Source organism: Pelecanus crispus, chromosome Z (assembly GCF_030463565.1).
Source record: "Pelecanus crispus isolate bPelCri1 chromosome Z, bPelCri1.pri, whole genome shotgun sequence".
NCBI classification, from domain to species: Eukaryota; Metazoa; Chordata; class Aves; order Pelecaniformes; family Pelecanidae; genus Pelecanus; species Pelecanus crispus.
Window position 1 is genome coordinate 23,031,059 of NC_134676.1, and position 17,809 is coordinate 23,048,867.

Consider the following 17,809-nt stretch of genomic DNA (forward strand, 5'->3'; position numbering starts at 1 on the left):
AATCAAATAACTGCCTAAAATTCCCATCTGCTGTTGGAAAAAAAAAATATTGTAATGGTTATATTTTAGCAGTAGTTTCTAACTGCAGCTTAATTCTTGTAGGATTTAATGTATTAAGAATTTTTCTTTAAGAATCACTAATTATAATCAATTGAAGTTAAAATGCAGCTGGTGTTTTATTTCATTTTCAAAAAAATTAAGCAATTTTGAGGTGCTGAGAGCTGTGGAATTGAAACCAGTGGTACTGTACTTCCATGTGAGAGCAGCAAGGCATGGCAAGGCAGAACATGATACTCTGTTGAACGTAATCCCTTAAATTTTGATGTTTAAAACTAAATTTTTTAATGAAACATTTTAAACTACTACTTTTCCTTTTTTCTCCAGCTCTATCTTTTATTAGTATCTAGTATACATATTTCACTATACCTGATATCTCTACCACTTTCTTGCTTTTCTGGATGATGTTTGAACTGGTGCTAAGTACGGACAAGGATGACTTCTGTCAGGAGGAAAGGCTTGTGTGCTATCATTTTCTCTAACAGCATTGTTGGTCCTTCTACAAAGAGTATCTGCAAGGCTGCCAGATGAGAAGTGCCAGTCTCAGTCATGCCTGTTTAGTCTCTTTCAAGCACGGTAACAAAAGTCTTCATTATCCAAACAAACATGCAAAAGAACACTTTGCTGTATCTCGGCACTTGGAGCTGGCTTTCCTTATGTTTGTCCTTCTGTTCATTGCTGGCCAGTTGCATTCTGCTACTCATTCATTTGAAAAATATGAGCAGAAAAGACAAATGGCTACAAAATGTACAGCCCGGTACCTACTAATAGTGTGGATTGAAAAGGCATGAAAAAATGCTACGGTAGTGATACTTTTAGAGAGTGATGGATATTGCCTTGACCACAGTCAGGTATTTTGTTTGTCTAAATAATGCCTGTAATAATTGTATCTCTTACTAATAATTCATCGACTGAATGAAGCAAAACCCGACAGAGTGCTGCTTCTCTGCAATGGGGTCCCTTTGGATTGCTACCTCCAGTCAGTCCCACACTAACGATCAGTGTCTGAAGTGGGAGTGGGCGTAAGTCTATTGATTTTGGTTCATCATGGAAAACCTGAGCCACAGGGCGATTGTCACTGCCACTGCTTTCATTCCTCTGCTGTCTTTTCCAGCATGAATTGACTGAGATGGAGGGAGCCTTCCTTCTCTTACAGCGCCTCCCCCTTGATGCAGTGGGTAATCCCACATAGCTGTAGGACATGTTGCAGTCAGGGCTCTGCCGGCCCTCAGTCAGGTTTGGGGCTTTATCTTGCATCCCTGTAAAGGAGTTCTAGTTGGTACTAACATAAATAGGTTTTTGGCTTTAATAATGCCTGAGGCATATACGGGAATCCCTTCTTCTACAGAGTGGTCTAAGGCTTTTCATACTCTTCAGCAGTCATTGTGTCATTTTCTCAGGGTGAAGCTCAGCTCTGTATAGCAAGCTCAACAACAGGCCGTGAGCCCTGCTTTTTAAGCCCTGTTTTGGCAGCCAGGGTGGTATGTAAACTGTGCCCAAGCTCTCATCGCAGAGGTGATTCCACACCCCCCCCCGCTCCTTCTGTGAAGACTGAGAGTATTGACACAGGAAATAACATCTTGGGTCTTTTTGCCAGATTGTGGCAAATTCTATTGTAAATTTTTATATAAACATTTGCTTTCTGTTACAAATTTATCATAACTCCGAGTTTTAATACTGTCTGTGATCTTTGAAATAATTAATTTGATTTTTATTTCTTTTGCAGCATGGATAAGAAAAAAAAGAAAGGATCCACCCACTATTGAGGTGAGAGAGATGAAGTGTCTTTAAATTTTCAATTATTGTAATTAGCATACAATAATTAATTTATAGTGGACTCATCTGCCCAGTAATTTGTCACTTTTGGGGGAGAATTTAATATGTTGCTTGCCTAATTGATGAAATTATATGCAGACTAGATGTCTAACACTTAAGAAAAACTAAAACAAATGGAAATGTAAACTCTAATGTTCTTTAGTTGTTACTTCTGTCTGCATGAATTCCTTAAGATGATCTGTGTAGATTCTTTAAGATAATCATGGCCATTCAAGAGTTTCTTTAATTAAACAAATTCTGAAATTACTGCTATGATTTTTTAAAATGGGTCCTCTATGTATCAATGCAAGTGTTTTTTCATGGTAGTTAACATTAAAATGAGGTTTCAAATCCAGTTGCCAGTGGATTCATCAGTACAGGAAAACAAATTGCACTAACGTTTTACAGTGCTAATGAGATGAGGGAGTTACAGCCATGACTTCTTCTGTAAGTGGTTTGTAATGGAATGACATGGGGAAATATCCCACAGTCTTTCATGCTGGTGATTTTGCAAAGAATGGAATGAGTTTGACTGTTATCTGTATATATGGATGCATGCACATACACTGCTTGCCCTGGATTTGTATTACAAATTGCTGAGCACCAGCTGGGAATGAGCGAGTAGCTGAGGCATGGTTTACTACCGAAGATTCAAACTGACACCCGCAGAGGCAGATACTTGACTTGCATCAGTAGCAATAACTGTGTCAAATTCAGTGAACCTATGTTGCCATGCTCTAGCCAATGATTTGGTCACTGAGATCTTCTGGAATACACTGGTTTGTGAAAAGTTGTCCTGCCTGCCCGTGTGTTAAGATGACCTGGAGAGGCTTGTCAGTTGATGTTTATAGCTGTAACTCATTGAAATGAGCTCCCACACACCTTAGAGCTTTTCAACTAATTCTCTCTGCCTCTGTTTTGCACTTGCCACTGAGGTTGTAGAGATGAGAAGGGCTATAATACCCCCATGAATGGAAGAAGTTTAAGTTAAATTTATCCTCAAGGTTTTTAGGACTTAAAGCAAATTAACGCACTTTCCTTTGCATTAACATTCAGGTAAGTGTTAGGTGTCATTTTTTAATTTTTTTTTTTCTTTCCTCCTCCCTCCTCATCCTACTTATTTGTACAGAAGTGGTACTACAGCAGTTGTTCTAAGCTTGGACTGATCTCCTTTTAAGTAGCTCTGGCTCATACTAACTGTACACATAGCACTTTTATTGTGGAAATTACCACCTCGTGTGATACTTGAGGATGGGGGTGTTGCATGTCTTCTGGCCTATCATTTCCATGAGCCAGACTGCCATGATAATTGTGCTAAGATAAACCTGCTCCAGAGAATGCAGGTAGCCTTGGGTTTGGAATTGGTGCAATAAAGCTCCTCCTGCTGCTGAAGGTGTTGGTTCTGTTTCAAAAGAGGGAGCAAGGAGTCTCCACAGGTGAGAGAACTGTGGATCAATAGTGTTCTAAATACTTTGCCTTCCAGAAAAAGCAGTTTATGGAGAATGAATGATTATTGGGAGTAATGGTGCATTCAGAGTTACAGGACTACTTATACCTTCAGTTTCATGAGGTAATAGATCTGAAAAAAAAGTAGATCTGAAAAAAGGTACTTTACCTGCAGGGCTGTGCATTGACCTTATCAGAGCAGAAGTGATATACCAGAAATTTGAAAAGTAGTTATCTTTTCTTTCAAGTAATCTCTAAATTGCTTTTTCCTGAATAAGAAAAGGTAGTTCAAATATATGCATGTTAAAAATTCTTGCTAATATTTGGAAAAGAATGCTGCAGTCACATTTTAAATATGTGATAGTGCAGCTTAATTTTTTTTTTCTGTATTAGTGTAGGGTGATAGATATGATCTACTTTTCTCCTGATTTGAAACGGTTATAGCACAAACACTTATACCACAATATCATTATAAATAAAATTATGCTAGTATTTGGTCGCTATTTGTAGGACTGATTGGCTTTAGTGTTCTAGCTACATAAGCTTTGCTGGCTGCTATTCTGTATTATATTCCCTTTTCGATGGTAATGCTGATATGGTAAACGGCTGTTTGACAGCTGTGGAATGATGAGGGAATATTTGTGACCGTATTTAATGTTGAAACCCTGTATAACAAATCTCCTTGTTCTTTCACATACTTCTCATGAGACTAGACTATTTCTGAAAAAGGATGCAAAGCCCACAAATTTCGTATTTTTGCTTTAATGACATTTTACTGTCAACATCATATTGTAACACCACAAAACAGCATTACAGTTCCTAAAACATAAGGTTCTGGAGCTGTGCCTATGTTCCTACCTTTGTGGTCTGTAATACCACTTTTTTTGGGATGGTTTTCCTTTTTCTCCCATCCTTTGCCAATCAACTGTTCTTTTCTTTCTAATATCAAATGACATATGTTAAACTTTATTAAAGTTTCTGTTCCCCTTCTCTGCTCTGTTTGCCTACCATCCTCCCTTAGTATTTTATGTTTGGTTTTTTTATAGTTGTCAAACTTGTCTGTTATTCAGCTCTCAGCTATGGATGATAGATGTTGCCACACTGCTCAGGCTGTCAGGTCTCATGATGAGCTCTATGATCAAACTTTAATTGAAAATATTGCAAAGATATGGCTTCACAAATCAGCTGGATCTTACTGATAGCACCGATAACCACATTTTGGGAACCAATGGTTTGGTGAATACTGCAGGCCAACAAAATGTCATTCATGATCATCATGACATGTCAGTCACTTAAGTGAGAATGAATGTGAGTTGTCCTTCCTTATACTGGTCACAGTAGCTGGGTCATGACACCAGCTAAGTCTGTGGATGATGTTCTTAAGACTTGATAATGTTTTGGGTTTAGGCCATTTTTTCTTCCACAAACACCGAACTGATCTTTTTTTGTTTCCACTATAAGGCTTTCTTTTCCTCACAGAAGAAATTGCTTCACATCTCTTTTTCTTTAGATTCTACTTTTTTTAATGGAAGAATACTCCAGTGGCTTCACAAGACAACTTGCTCAGTGTTAAGTGTTTCACATACTTAACAGTTTGTTTCCTCCCTGTGCCCTCACCACTTTTTCCCTGTTTTTGGAGGAAGTCACTTAAGACTTCTGTGCGCTGGTCTAGTCATAACCCAAGGGCGCTGCTCATGGCCTTGGTTATTTCTAATCTGATCAGTAATGTAAGGCGTGTTAGTGGTTGGAAGCCTGGGGTTTTAAAAGCCAGCTCCTGGGATACTGGAAAGAGTTGGTTGCCTCTTGATTTTGTTACAACTTGAAATACACCATGTCTCATTCTCAACTCAGTTATGATGAGGGTGATAACTTTGCAAATGAATGCAGATCAAGTTGTTTCCTATCTTGCGCTTAAACATATTCTGTTCTTATGGTAATCAGGGAGTCCATCTTGATAGAGAATTTCGGATCACATCTGCACCCAATGTAAGCATACATGTGTGCATACACATACTTATACATATACCTCTTTATTACAGGTGAGAATCTGAGCTTGTATATGTATATATTTGCATTATTATAGCATTGTGTCATCTGTCCCTTTATATATATTGTGTATGGTCATATATGGTTGGCTGAGGAAAATTTATCATTACCTTTATTCCTGTGCAGCTGTAAATTATATTTTAACCAATTTAACAAGTGATGAGTAATTAAGTAAACTATTACATTTCTTTATTATGTATATAGGAAACTAGTTGTATGTAGCATGTTTTTGGGCAATAGGAAATGTGTCCTTGTCTAGAGACCTTACAGTTTTAAATTAATGAAAATGTTTTAAAGGCTACAAATATTAAGATATTTTTAATCAAATGCTATATTGTGGAAGCAGATTTACTAATTTATCACTTTACAAGCAAATTAGTTTACCTGTTAAGCATTAATGTTGTCGGAGTTTATTAACAGAAGTTGTCTTGGGATATAGCAGTTATTTTATAGGAGTCATGTTCCATCTATGCAAATTATTTCTTTAAGAGACTATTCCCTTCCATTCTATGAGCTATAGTCCACTTTCAGTATGGCTCATCAACTAGGTTGAAAGGTAAATGTAAATGTGCTGTCTTGCATACACTTCTACCTCCCAGTTTTCCTTCTGGCTACAGATTTCACTCCTGATTTAAAACATGGCATCTTTATATTTTGAATTTTTCACTTCTCAGTTGCAAAGAAAAGAAAAAATGCTCTTGGGAGGCAGGGGGGAAAATCCTTCTTTTCAGGACATATTTTTTTATGTTGCTATTCCATCACCAGAGCAGAACTCCCCAAATTTAAAAGATGTTAAACAATGTAACACCTATAGGACCACTGTGGGTATGTCTCACTCTTTTTATGCACCTCAATGAATTTCAGGCGAAGCGCTGCTGATAAGAACTTATCTAGACTTCTCAGCACTTTGTTGATAGGCAACTTTGCATGACATTCAGAAGCTTTGCTGCCTTTTACATCTCCTGTTTTCATTCTGGGTCACATCCCTTTTAAAAAAAATGCTTTGTTCAAAATTCGAGGTAGCATTACATAAATATATAAAAATACTAATGAAAGAAATTGTTATTTTCTGTTGGTGCAGCTCCTAATTGAGATAGTGGCTGGATGCATAAGGTATTTGTAAGCTTTTGTTATGATGCCTGTTGCAATAGAGTATCTACCCCTCTATCTGTCTCTCATCTTTATATGATCAGTGCATATGTAACACACAGGCAGGTTTTCCCCTACATAGACAGTGGGAGTCGTATCAAAATTGGTTTAGGCATCTTGAATCTAAGACGTACTGAGTCTTCAGCTTCTAAACCTGGAAGGAACTAAGAGGCATATTTTTAATGTAGAAACCTTAAAAATATCAGGCATATAGTGAGTTTTTAAGCCTTTCTGTGCCTCACTTCTATTTGATTTCTTTAGTATTTCTGATTTCAGAGGACATCAGATTTGTAGGGCCTTTTAAAGAATCCTACTGCCTGTAACACAAGGTACCTGAATGTGTTTAGAAACCTACCCATTATTTTTTCCCGCAACAGACCTTGTAGCTATGTACTACTTCTGACAGTGTCCTGAGGTTCAAGAGTATCTGAGTAACTTGGCATTGTTTATGGCCCTGTCTGTAGAATGGAGGTAGAAATACAGTTACCGACTATCTGTGGGTGCCAGAAAATGCATGAGGAAAAATGAGAGGAGGTTCTGATAGCAATGCCTAAAGAAACTGGTATGGAGAGAAATGTGGTTTATGTCTGAACCTGCCACTGTGATATCCTGCAATTGCCAGGTGTGTACCTATAGTAATGCTACTCTGTGAACACAGATCTTTGTACTACAAATCACTTCTGTTAAGGTAGATGCCACTTCCTCTGTAGTGCACACAGGGCTGCATAGCTACAAGTATTCTCAGTTTAAATTGAAACCTCACTGTTGCTTTGTATGCATATGTATGTACATTAATGTTTCATGGGAAGTAAAGTAGAATTGTATGTCCCTTTAATCAGTGTCAAGAGCCTGAAAACAGTTTGAAATAGAAAACCACAATAAATGACTGCTTTTCTCATGCATTATGTTACATGGTAATAAAACCCGGTGGCTTCTGAATTGCACAGTTGGATAGAAGGTGAAATGTTAAAAAAAGAAACTTTTTGTGACAGCTCCTGTCTTCTTTCAAACTATTTCTGGCATTTCCATAATTATCTGTTTTGACAACCTCCTTGTCAAGGGAGGAAAAATGTGAGTTGTAATAAGCGTAAGGTTTCAGTGATTGTTTCTCCCTCACACCGCCCCCCGAATAATTACATTGAAATTACATTCTGTTTGCTTGCCACAATACGTACCCACTTTTCTCATTTATTTTATCATAAGTATTATTTATTTGAGAGATGGTACGATCAGAGCTAGCTTCAGTCATGGAGATTAGTTTACACAGAATTCGTGTTCATTTATCCAGAATGGGATGCAGTTTAGAAAAAAATTTTTTTTTTTTACACTGTTGGGATTGCATGTTATAGTTTTGCTTCTATCTTCTTTCACATGCTTCAGCTGAGAAGTTTTAAAATGAGAACTCTGACATGGAGACTGTACATTCTTGCATAGAGAATAGGGCTTAGCAAATGAGTATTTTACTCCTGAAGCCAAAAAAAGCTGCAGAATATGATTTACAGTTCTGGGAAATGCTATTAAAAAAGCACAGGGTTAAACAGCTCTCTGAGCAAACTATTTTCCACCATTGTTGTCCAGGATCACAACCAGGATTGACATTCGGGACATATTCAAATTACTTGACATGCACTAAATAGCATTTTGCCTAGTAATTTGTGCATGAATCCAGAAAGGATTATTACTCAGAGTGAAAGGGCAGTAAAATTTGACAACACAAAGGTCTAAATAGAAGGAAGTGGTCAGAGAAGTCACTCCAAAAAAAAAAGAGAGAGCTTGAAGAAGCCATCGTCTTTTAGAGTTTTTCCCTCTTATTCACTTGAACTTTCTCCTCATGTTTGAAACATAGGTGCTTGTCAGTCTCCACAGAAGAGTATTGAGGCACCAGTTTGTCCCATTGCTTCCAGTTTGCCTGTGCTGCACATCCCAAGGCTTGTAGGGGAGAGAGCTGCTGCTGCTCTGGTACTCCTCTTTGCGTGAGAAGGAGTGCATGGAGCATTGGCTCTGTCTCCTAATTCACTGTCAGCACAGCTGAACGGGGGTGGAGAGAGAAGTGTGTACCAGGAAAAGGGCTGGTACAGATTACATCATACGTAGAGTAAGGGGAAAGCAAGGACCAAACTGGGACTGAGTCACAGTTACAGTTCCTTGTTTGCTCTGTGGGCATCAAGGCTATGCGTTGCCCTTTATTCAGGGCAGAGTGCAGTGGTGCCAGGCTGGTTTGTGATTTTTGCTGCTTCTACAGAGTTTCATCTGTGATCCTGAACAGATATGTAGTTCTTTACAAAAGCCTTTGCTGTATTATAAAAATAATTCAGACACAAACCCCCACTGACTCCATGTGTTGCTGACATACTTTACATTCCACTGTCTGTGCCTTTTCTCTTTCTTTTGCCTCTCATGACATGTTCTTGCCAAATACATGTGTGCTACACTGTGGTGCCCTAGAGACTATGTCAGCTCATGCCAGAGATTTTGTAGCTCAGAAGTAGCAATATAGTAATTTAGAAATAGTTAGCATTGCTTCTCTGTAGATTTGATTTAAACAAAAATTGCTCCGAGTTAGAATTAGTATTCAACTGATGTAGCTTGATAGTAAATGTGGTATTAGCACTGCATTTAAAACTAAATATTGGGCTATTGTCATAGCATGTATTTCCACATATGTTTGTAATTAATATATTGGTTTAACACTTAACCTGTTAGTTGTGGAGTGCTTGAAACCTGAATTGCAATTTTTGGGCTGTTACTACTGATTGATTCGAAAGAATTGGTGCATCTCTCATTTACAGGATTAGGAACTCAAAATGCACAAACAGCCTTCATCTAGAGTGAACCGTAACAGATGAGCCTAACGAGTTACCTTTCCCTTACAATAGAATGGGAGTCAGTTTCCTGTTTCAAAAACCAGTGGACCATTAGAGGTCTGTTTCTGTATCTGTTTATGTTTAAGGGGCTATTGACATTGCAAGCAAAAGTGCCTGTTCTAAAACAGCAGCTATGTTAGTTTCGTAATTTGTTTGGATAATTTATCTGGTTTACGTTCAAAGGTCAAAAAAGCTGTTCTACAAAGCCTAGACAATGAGAGATGCCACAAATTGTGATGTAACCAACAAAGATCATTCGGATCACTTTTACTTTTGAATTACGCAGGGTACATCCTTCTGAAAAATCACACTGAGTGCACAGAACATAGTCCATATTTTAAAACTGCAACTGATCAGAGATTTGCTTGAAAACTAAACCTGAATAAAACAAATCTTACATTGATTTCACTAATGTTCATTGTTGATTGACCAGAGATATTCAGCATGTATGTTCTTAACAAAATTAGCAGTCAGTTGGCTCAGTGTTTGATTTAAATAAGTATTTTAGCAAAGCCAGATATGCCTTTCTAATTCAAACTGCTCCTCTGTTTTTGCCATGCACTGACACAGCCCTTCATTTACCACATTATTTCTTATTCCCAGCCTGGCACTGCTGAGCTCATGCTCAGTTGCTGAGTTAATAAGACCTGCCCTGGATCAGAACATTCAGTGCTTCCCAGTGATGAGGTCCTCTCTCTGCCTCCTACTCTTAAAATGTGATGTAATATCCGATTATTTCATCTTTCCTATTTGACTTGTTGAACTAGAAAATGGAGTTTAGTTAACCGGTTTGGTGATGATATAATAACAGGTGAATTGGCTTAACTTCTATGACTTTGCTGGACTTTTAGTTAATTTGTCAGTGAAGAAAAAATTCTGACAGGTTAAATTGTCTTATAACAATCAACTTTATTAATAAGCTTCCAAACCAGATTTTTTTCCTTTCCATTTGTCATTTTTAAAATTTTTCCTAACTTGTATATATGAGTTTTTAACAGGCAGAGTTCAAAGTTCATTCATGATTAAACATAAAATATTCAAACTAGACACCAAAATGCAAGTATTCAATGAATATATAGTGTCTGTACAGCTCAAAGAAAGAACATTAATCTGTCCAAATGTTTCTCAGTTCTGTCATCAAATAATAGTTACCTAAGCTTATTCAAATCAAGAGAAAACATGAGTATTTCAAGATACGTAATTAAGATAACTTAGGAAGTTGGAATAGTTTCTAAGACAACCTAAAGAAGCTATTTATTTTTAATTTAATCAAAATACAAACCCGTCTGAAATGATACGTGACATCTTGCTCAAAATTAATAATACATAAATGCCTTGTGTTTAGGTTTGGGTATAGCATCTTTGGAAAATTGTTTAGAAAGAACAAAACCAAAAACAAGTACCAGCCTGTTAAAATAACCTTTAAAACAATCCCTTTTGGACGTTGTTACATTGGTACTGTATGTCTAGCCACCCGCATCCCTAGAGCTACTTGTTCACAAGTTTGGGTTGCCCTTTGCCTTCAGGAGATTGAAAATGCTCCATGGGAGGCAAGTGCTGTTATAACCAATGGCTGACTTGACCACTGTGTCTCATGGTTTAACCCTTAGCCAGCAACTGAGCACCACGCAGCCACTCGCTCACTCCCCCTGCCCCGGAGGGATGGGGGAGAGAATTGAAAGAGTAGAAGTGAGAAAACTTCTGGGTTGAGATAAGAACAGTGTAATAATTGAAATAAAATACAGTAAAATAGTAATAATAATAGTAATAAACAAAACAAGTGTTGCATGATGCAGTTGCTCACTATCTGCCAACCAATGCCCAGCCAGTTCCCGAGCAGCAATTGTTGCCCACCCCAGCCAACTCCCTGCAGCTTATATGCTGAGCATGACATCATATGGTAGGGAATAGCCCTTTGGTCAGTTTGGGTCAGCTGTCAAGGCTGTGCCCCCTCCCACCTTCACAGTGGCAGGGCATGGGAAGCTGAAAAGTCCTGGACTAGTGCATGCACTACTTAGCAACAGCTAAAACATTGGTGTGTTATCAACATTATTCTCATGCTAAATCCTAAACACAGAACTATGCCAGCTACTAGGAAGAAAATTAACTCTATCCCAGCCAAAACCAGGACAACTGAGAGGGAAACAGTAAGGAAGTAAGAGCAAGGGGAGGAGGAGTTCCTCAGATTGTGGGGTTCAGGAGGTGCTGTAGGAGAGAAAGGGTTAAGTACAGGTATTTGCCTGTGGAGAAGACTGGCAAGAAGTATTCAGCAAAGGCTAGTCACTACTGAGCAAGACCCCAGCTGAAGGAATAAGCAAATCTAGAGAAACCTCTTTTGTATTTATGGCATTTTCCTACCAGGGGGAACTAATTTCATTTATTCTGTAAGGCTTCTAGTTTATTCAGAAAACAGAAAGCAGCGACAATATGAGATCCTTTAAGAGTGAAAGACTGCTCCATTCCAGATATTCAGCCTACAAGTGAGTCTTCCAGTACAGCCTGGTAGGTACTGAAGGTCCTTTGACTAGAGTCAAACTTGTGGATTTTTCTCCTTCTGTGGAGTTGAGGTGAATGCAGTCTCTAAGCAGCAGAGAGGATGCTTAGTGATACATCTCAGTTGCCAGAGTAAAATGAGAGCTTCAAACAAAAATATAGGTTGCAAGAAAAGTGGCAATTTCATGCCAGTGGCATGAAATATAGCCTGATCCCTTTTCCAGCAATGTACTTGGAAGACAGCAACATGTCTTCTTGGGCTGCATTGCCCCCATGAGCGGGCTGGCTGGCTGTCTTTGTTCATGCAGCTGTTATCACTACTAAGATGTCAGAATATGCAGAAGTCATCAGTTTCTGGATGAAAAGCAGCTGCCTCAAACTCCACATAGGGCCGCTTTGGCATTTCCTTAATAATGTTAGATTCTTCAAGAAAACCTTAGAGATCACTTTCTTAAACCCTGCCTTTCTAAGGAGGGAAGGCATGCGGCTCCAATCATTGGAAGGATTACAAACCTCATAGAGCTTACAATAATCACCAAAGCTGGACAAGTAGTTACCTGCAGTAAGTAAAATTTCTTCTTTTACATTCCACCTAAAAGTAAACTGTAGAACATGTAGTTGGACCTAGTATGCACATTGTATGAATCTTCTTCCAAATGCTGGGAGCTGATGCATTTCAAGATGAACATCTACACATAGGGATTTCAGCTGGTATAGAACATGGCTGGATGTCTTCAGGCATTTTTCATTTTTTAGTTTTGCAGCACGGTCCAAATCCTTAGATTTCTCTTTTAATAGAAACAATGAAGGGCATTTCTGATACTCTTTAGATGCCATGTGCCTCCTGAGAACTGCAGGTTCAAAGGGCTTATATCATTTATTTGCGTAAAGAGAGTGTTGGAAGAACAAGCTAACCCTTAGAAAATGGCAATTACCTGCTAGGTACCGTGTTCTCTGTGTTGGGTAGAATGATTTTGTATTTCCCCTAAAGGTCAGAGCACATTACATATTCATGTTCTTGTATTTCAGCAGAAAACTTAAATGGTATGTTTTGGGGGGCAGCTTATAATGAAGCTAGCCATTTTATAAAATATGTCAGTTCATCTTGGAGGAGGAGAGAAGATAAATGTTCTGAACCTGCCAATGTAACTTAAAAAAAAAAAAAAAACCAAATAACAAACAACCCAGACTTTTAGCTCCCAGTCACTGTTTACAGTATATCAACCAGTAAATGGTTGGGTAGCAACAGAGCCTCGAAGAGAATATGTAGCCATGTGCAGGTGAATTGGGAAAGCTTGTGGTGCCGTGCAGGTTTACAGACTACTTGTCATGGGTAGAAGAGAACAGCAGATGTTGGCTTCTCTACCGCTGTTCAGCAGGTGAGCAGAAACCCTGTAGAACACGGAGGGTGTCTGGGGAGGAACCTTTCTAACACTCATTTATTTAACTGCAGTAAGCCATGCAGATAAACTGAAGCCAAATTTGGAAGATTAGTTATAAAGATCCTGCATACTTCTAGTGTGTTTTAAGGATAATTCCTTCTATAAATATGCATGCAGTAGTTTCATTAAAATTTGCATTTTGAACCAAGATGATTATGCTATTCAAATGTGGAATTACTTGCATCTTTTATTTAAATGCCTCTAAAGTCAGGGGAAACTTCAGTCTCTTAACTGCTTCAAACTGCAGTGGCTATGGTAATTGAACCAATAGTATTTAGAAATACAATCACAGTGTTTAAAACAAAAAAAAGTGTAGGTTCTAGTGAGATTTGAGAATGAAGTATTTGCTGGTGATAATATTAGAAACAGGAAGGACTCAGTGCCTGTGAGAGAATCCCACAGAACAAACTTGCCAGTATTAAAGGACAAGATGTTTATGCTAAGAAAACTCATCCCTTTGACCCAGTTTTTCCAACGTGCCGATTGACATAAGTTTCCTGATTCACATTTTCTTTAGTTTGAGCACAGGAATCCTGATTTCAGTGTACATGTTAATGGCATGAATTTAATGCATAAAATGGATGCGTGCAGATACTTTGAACTTGAAAAATTTTTGTCCTGGTGTGCATTGTATAGAAGATTCTGAACAAGTCACTTCAGTACTTTTTTGTCTGTGTTGCTAATGAGGATCATTCTGTGTGCTTTTTTCAAGATCAACATGGTAATTTTACTAGATCCAAGTTATACTTTGGCCAGTGAAAGCTGATCAAGAGTGCCTTACTTGAGTCCGAAAACCAGATGACAATTACACATCAACATTTAAAATGGACTTGGAGCATTTGGAATTTAGTTACAGCTGCTATTACATGACTAAGATAACTTTGTTAAAGTAATCACTGGAAAAGATTTGAAGTTAGTAATTAGCTGTTCACAGTAAGTGAATTACATTTGTATTTTAAACCATTTCATGCTGTTGTAGCAAAGACTATGATGCAGTCTTCAGGTATCACAAAGGTACATGACCTTGTTTTTTAGCAGTGGGGTAATACAAGCACCATAGGAGTAATCCCCTTGAAATCAGTAAGGTCATGGTAGATTTTTACAGGCATGTGGTAAACAAAGATGGAATTGAGAGGTGTTATTATGAGGTTTTGCTATACTGACTGTTGAAAACTTGACCTTCTTACGCTTGGCAATATTTTGAGTGTGGGAGAATTTTCTCCCTCCTGCCACCCCATTTCAGTTTGCAACGTCGTTTGTGTGCTGCTTGTGTATTTTCATGCTATAGGTATGTGAAGTGTTTTGCCTGTGCTCTGTGCATCTGTGAATTTAAGTATGGAGGCAAGTAAGGACTCAGGAAAAGGTGTTAGTTTTCATGATATCTCTAAGATAAGGTTTTCTTTAAATACTGCCTTTTTAAATGTTCTTAAATGTTCATATACTTGCTATGTCAACTCTTGGCAACATCACATGTATTTTGATGTGTCCTGGTTTCAGCTGGGATAGAGTTAATCTTCTTCCTAGTAGCAGGCACAGTGCTGTGTTTTGGATTTAGTAGGAGAAGAATGTTGATAACACACTGATGTTTTAGTTGTTGCTAAGTACTGCTTATGCTAGTCAAGGACTTTTCAGCTTCCCATGCTCTGCCAGGTGCACAAGAAACTGGGAGGGGGCACAGCCAGAAGAGTTGATCCAAACTGACCAAAAGGCTGTTCCATACCATATGACATCATGCTCAGTATATAAACTGGGGGGGGGCCACAATCGCTGCTCAGGAACTGTCTGGGTATCGGTGGGTGGGTGGGTGGTGAGCAATTGCATTGTGCATCACTTGCTTTGTATATTATTATTATATTGTTATTATTATCATTACTATTTTACTTTATTTCAATTATGAAACTGTTCTTATCTCAACCCAGGAGTGTTTCTCACTCTTACTCCTCCGATTCTCTCCCCCATCCCACCGGGGCAGGGGGAGTGAGCGAGCGGCTGCGTGGTGCTTAGTTGCTGGCTGGGGCTAAACCATGACATAATGCCATTCCTAAAATAGTGTCACGGTCTTCTACTCAGAGAGAAGTGTACTGATCTCGTTTCTACTTGGCTCTTCCATATACAATCCAGAGAAAGCTGTTCAGCCTTTTTCTTCCTGTATCCCAGTCTAAATGTGGATATTAGCAGCTTCCTCATTACATGATGTTGATTACAGTTAAGGTGTGTTTGGGTTCAAGGTGTTATAAAAATGCGTACCACCTTTCTGCTTTTGTTTCTAATACTCTTCAGTACCTGCCCTAACAAAGAAGAGAAGTCTTGTTTGCAGAATTTGCAAATCATCCTTCTAATAGGAAACATATGCTAATAGATAAAACCCAAACTTCAGTAATTTGCAGGACTTTTTTCTTTGTGTTTACTTTGGGAGTTCTTTGTTTTCCTCTGAACAATATGGCAAGGTCTACTAACAGCTGTTTTTCTATTATACCTGTGGGCAAGCCAGTAATTGCACTTGCTTCAACTAATAGCCTCAGCATTTCTCAGTGGAAGCAGCCAAATCCCAGTTCAAGTCATCTTTACTAGTGAATTTCTAGCTTTCTTCTGTGCCCAGCCATGTTTCAGTACAGAGCTTCATGAAGTTGAATCGGCAAGTTGTACAAGCCTTCTCTGAATATGCACATCCTGGGTGGGTTTTTTGGCCTTGCAGTAGGATCATGCATCAGATAGTTGCTTCAGTTTATCTGGGGTGGAGGTAAACCTCTAAAACTAGATCACTTTTATTTGAATTTTTTAGCTGTGCAGAGGCAGTAGGTATGATTTTACACCCTTTATGACTGCAGTACATTTATTTTGGCTAACACACCTGGAAGACACCTGGAGTTAACATACAGCTCTCCTAAGCAGTGTTGTGCTTAGTATCCTCATCACAATACCCAGTTCACCTTTGCTGGGCAGGCATCAGCTGAGGATGTGTTGGCCTCCCTTGCTTTCTGGACCACGCTGGTCCTTGGCCTTACTGAGCTGTCTTCCGAGTCTTGGGGGCGGGGTTTCCCTCAGTGATTTTTATGCTTTTTCCCTGTGTCCGTCCTTGCCCCTCCCCTCCCCACCCCCTGCTGTGTTTCTTTCCTGAGTTACTAGTAGAGTCTCAGTAGTTTCAGTTCTGTCAGGTTTGGGGTTTTTTTTTTTTTTTTTAGTTATTTTATTTATTTATTAATCTTGCATGGCTTCAGTTTATGTACTAGCAGAGTCAAGGTTGGACATCTGTTTCTCCCAAAACTGCAGCCTGGGACACAGATACCTAAAGTCATAGGCATAGTGAGTTAACAGGAAGAAATGCAAGTGATAAATAGTTATATAGTAGCAAGTCCTACATAGAAGACAATGTAAAAGGTAGCCTTATTTTTAACATATTTTCACATTCATTGATGACTGTTATTTAATTTCTTTTCCTTTGTGATCCAATAGAATAGTGAAACTGGGGCACCACAATGCAGTTTTGCTTCAACATGATCAAAACATTAAGAACGTTTCAAACTAGGGCTGAAATTGCAGTTGTAGAAAGACAATTAATTTTGCCACATTTTATTTTACCTATGTATCTGAAAATCTGGATTATAAAATTATGAAAAACAATGACAGCTTAGAATGTTTTATTCCAACATTTTATATTGCATTTGCTTCTGATTTATCTAATTACCTTTCTGCTGTTCTTAGGAGATTCTCAAGAATGAAAATTATAGAGAAGAAATGAAACAGAAAATCAAAGAGGTAGCTGAAAAGGATAAGCTGCTTCAGGCCAAGGAATACAAGGAGGGACTTGTTGCTGAACCTGTTCGTACTCATGTTAAAGGCCACGCATCAGCCCCTTACTATGGAAAGGAGGAGCCTTCGCAAGATCCAACAAGCACTGCGAGTACCTTTCAGCCAGGCTCCTGGATGCCACCAGGCAGCAGTAGTAGTCGTAATAAATAAACAATTGTAATGTACAGATATTGCTAATGGATAAATATTTTAACAGGCAACATAAACAGCTGTTATGTATGAGTGAGTGTGCAATAAAGTGATATTAAAGCAGTTTGATTTATTTTTGCAGAACTGTTCAAATAGGCTTACTCATGACAAACTGTAAAATGCTTGGCTGTAGTGAAAAACAGGATGTGTTACTAAGTAAGTTTGTTTTCAACAGTTGCTGTTCATCAGTTACTTGTGAAATCATAGGTAGAAGGTTTTCTAGCTAACTTAATTTTCTTAAATAATTTTAAATTGTTTTTTCCTTGAAGAGTCATTTATTTTTAAAATTGGTTTTGATGCAATGCATTTTAGTTAATCAGTACACTTGTATTTTCCCAAACCTAGACGTCAGTTTAAGATAGTTCTTTAGAGTGCTTGTTAATTCCCTTGGCAGTGCCAGTGTGCTTTCCTCTGGCAAGTGGATGGAAAAGTTGATTTCATTAACAGGAATCACTACAACACTACACTGACTATGCACTGTATTAATTGTAGAGACAT

At 38.3% G+C, this 17,809-nt stretch overlaps 1 protein-coding gene across 1 annotated transcript in view; it reads left to right on the forward strand.

The window, feature by feature from the left end:
* The window catches only part of NDUFAF2 (NADH:ubiquinone oxidoreductase complex assembly factor 2), a 72,826-nt gene extending 55,452 nt beyond the window's left edge, over window positions 1-17,374 (forward strand). Inside the window, exons 3-4 of the mRNA XM_075726275.1 lie at window positions 1,784-1,824; window positions 17,015-17,374. Of these exons, the coding sequence (XP_075582390.1) occupies window positions 1,784-1,824; window positions 17,015-17,272 (299 nt within the window). The 3' untranslated portion in view covers window positions 17,273-17,374. The remainder of the gene's footprint in view (window positions 1-1,783; window positions 1,825-17,014) is intronic.
* The last annotated feature ends 435 nt before the right edge of the window (window positions 17,375-17,809 follow it).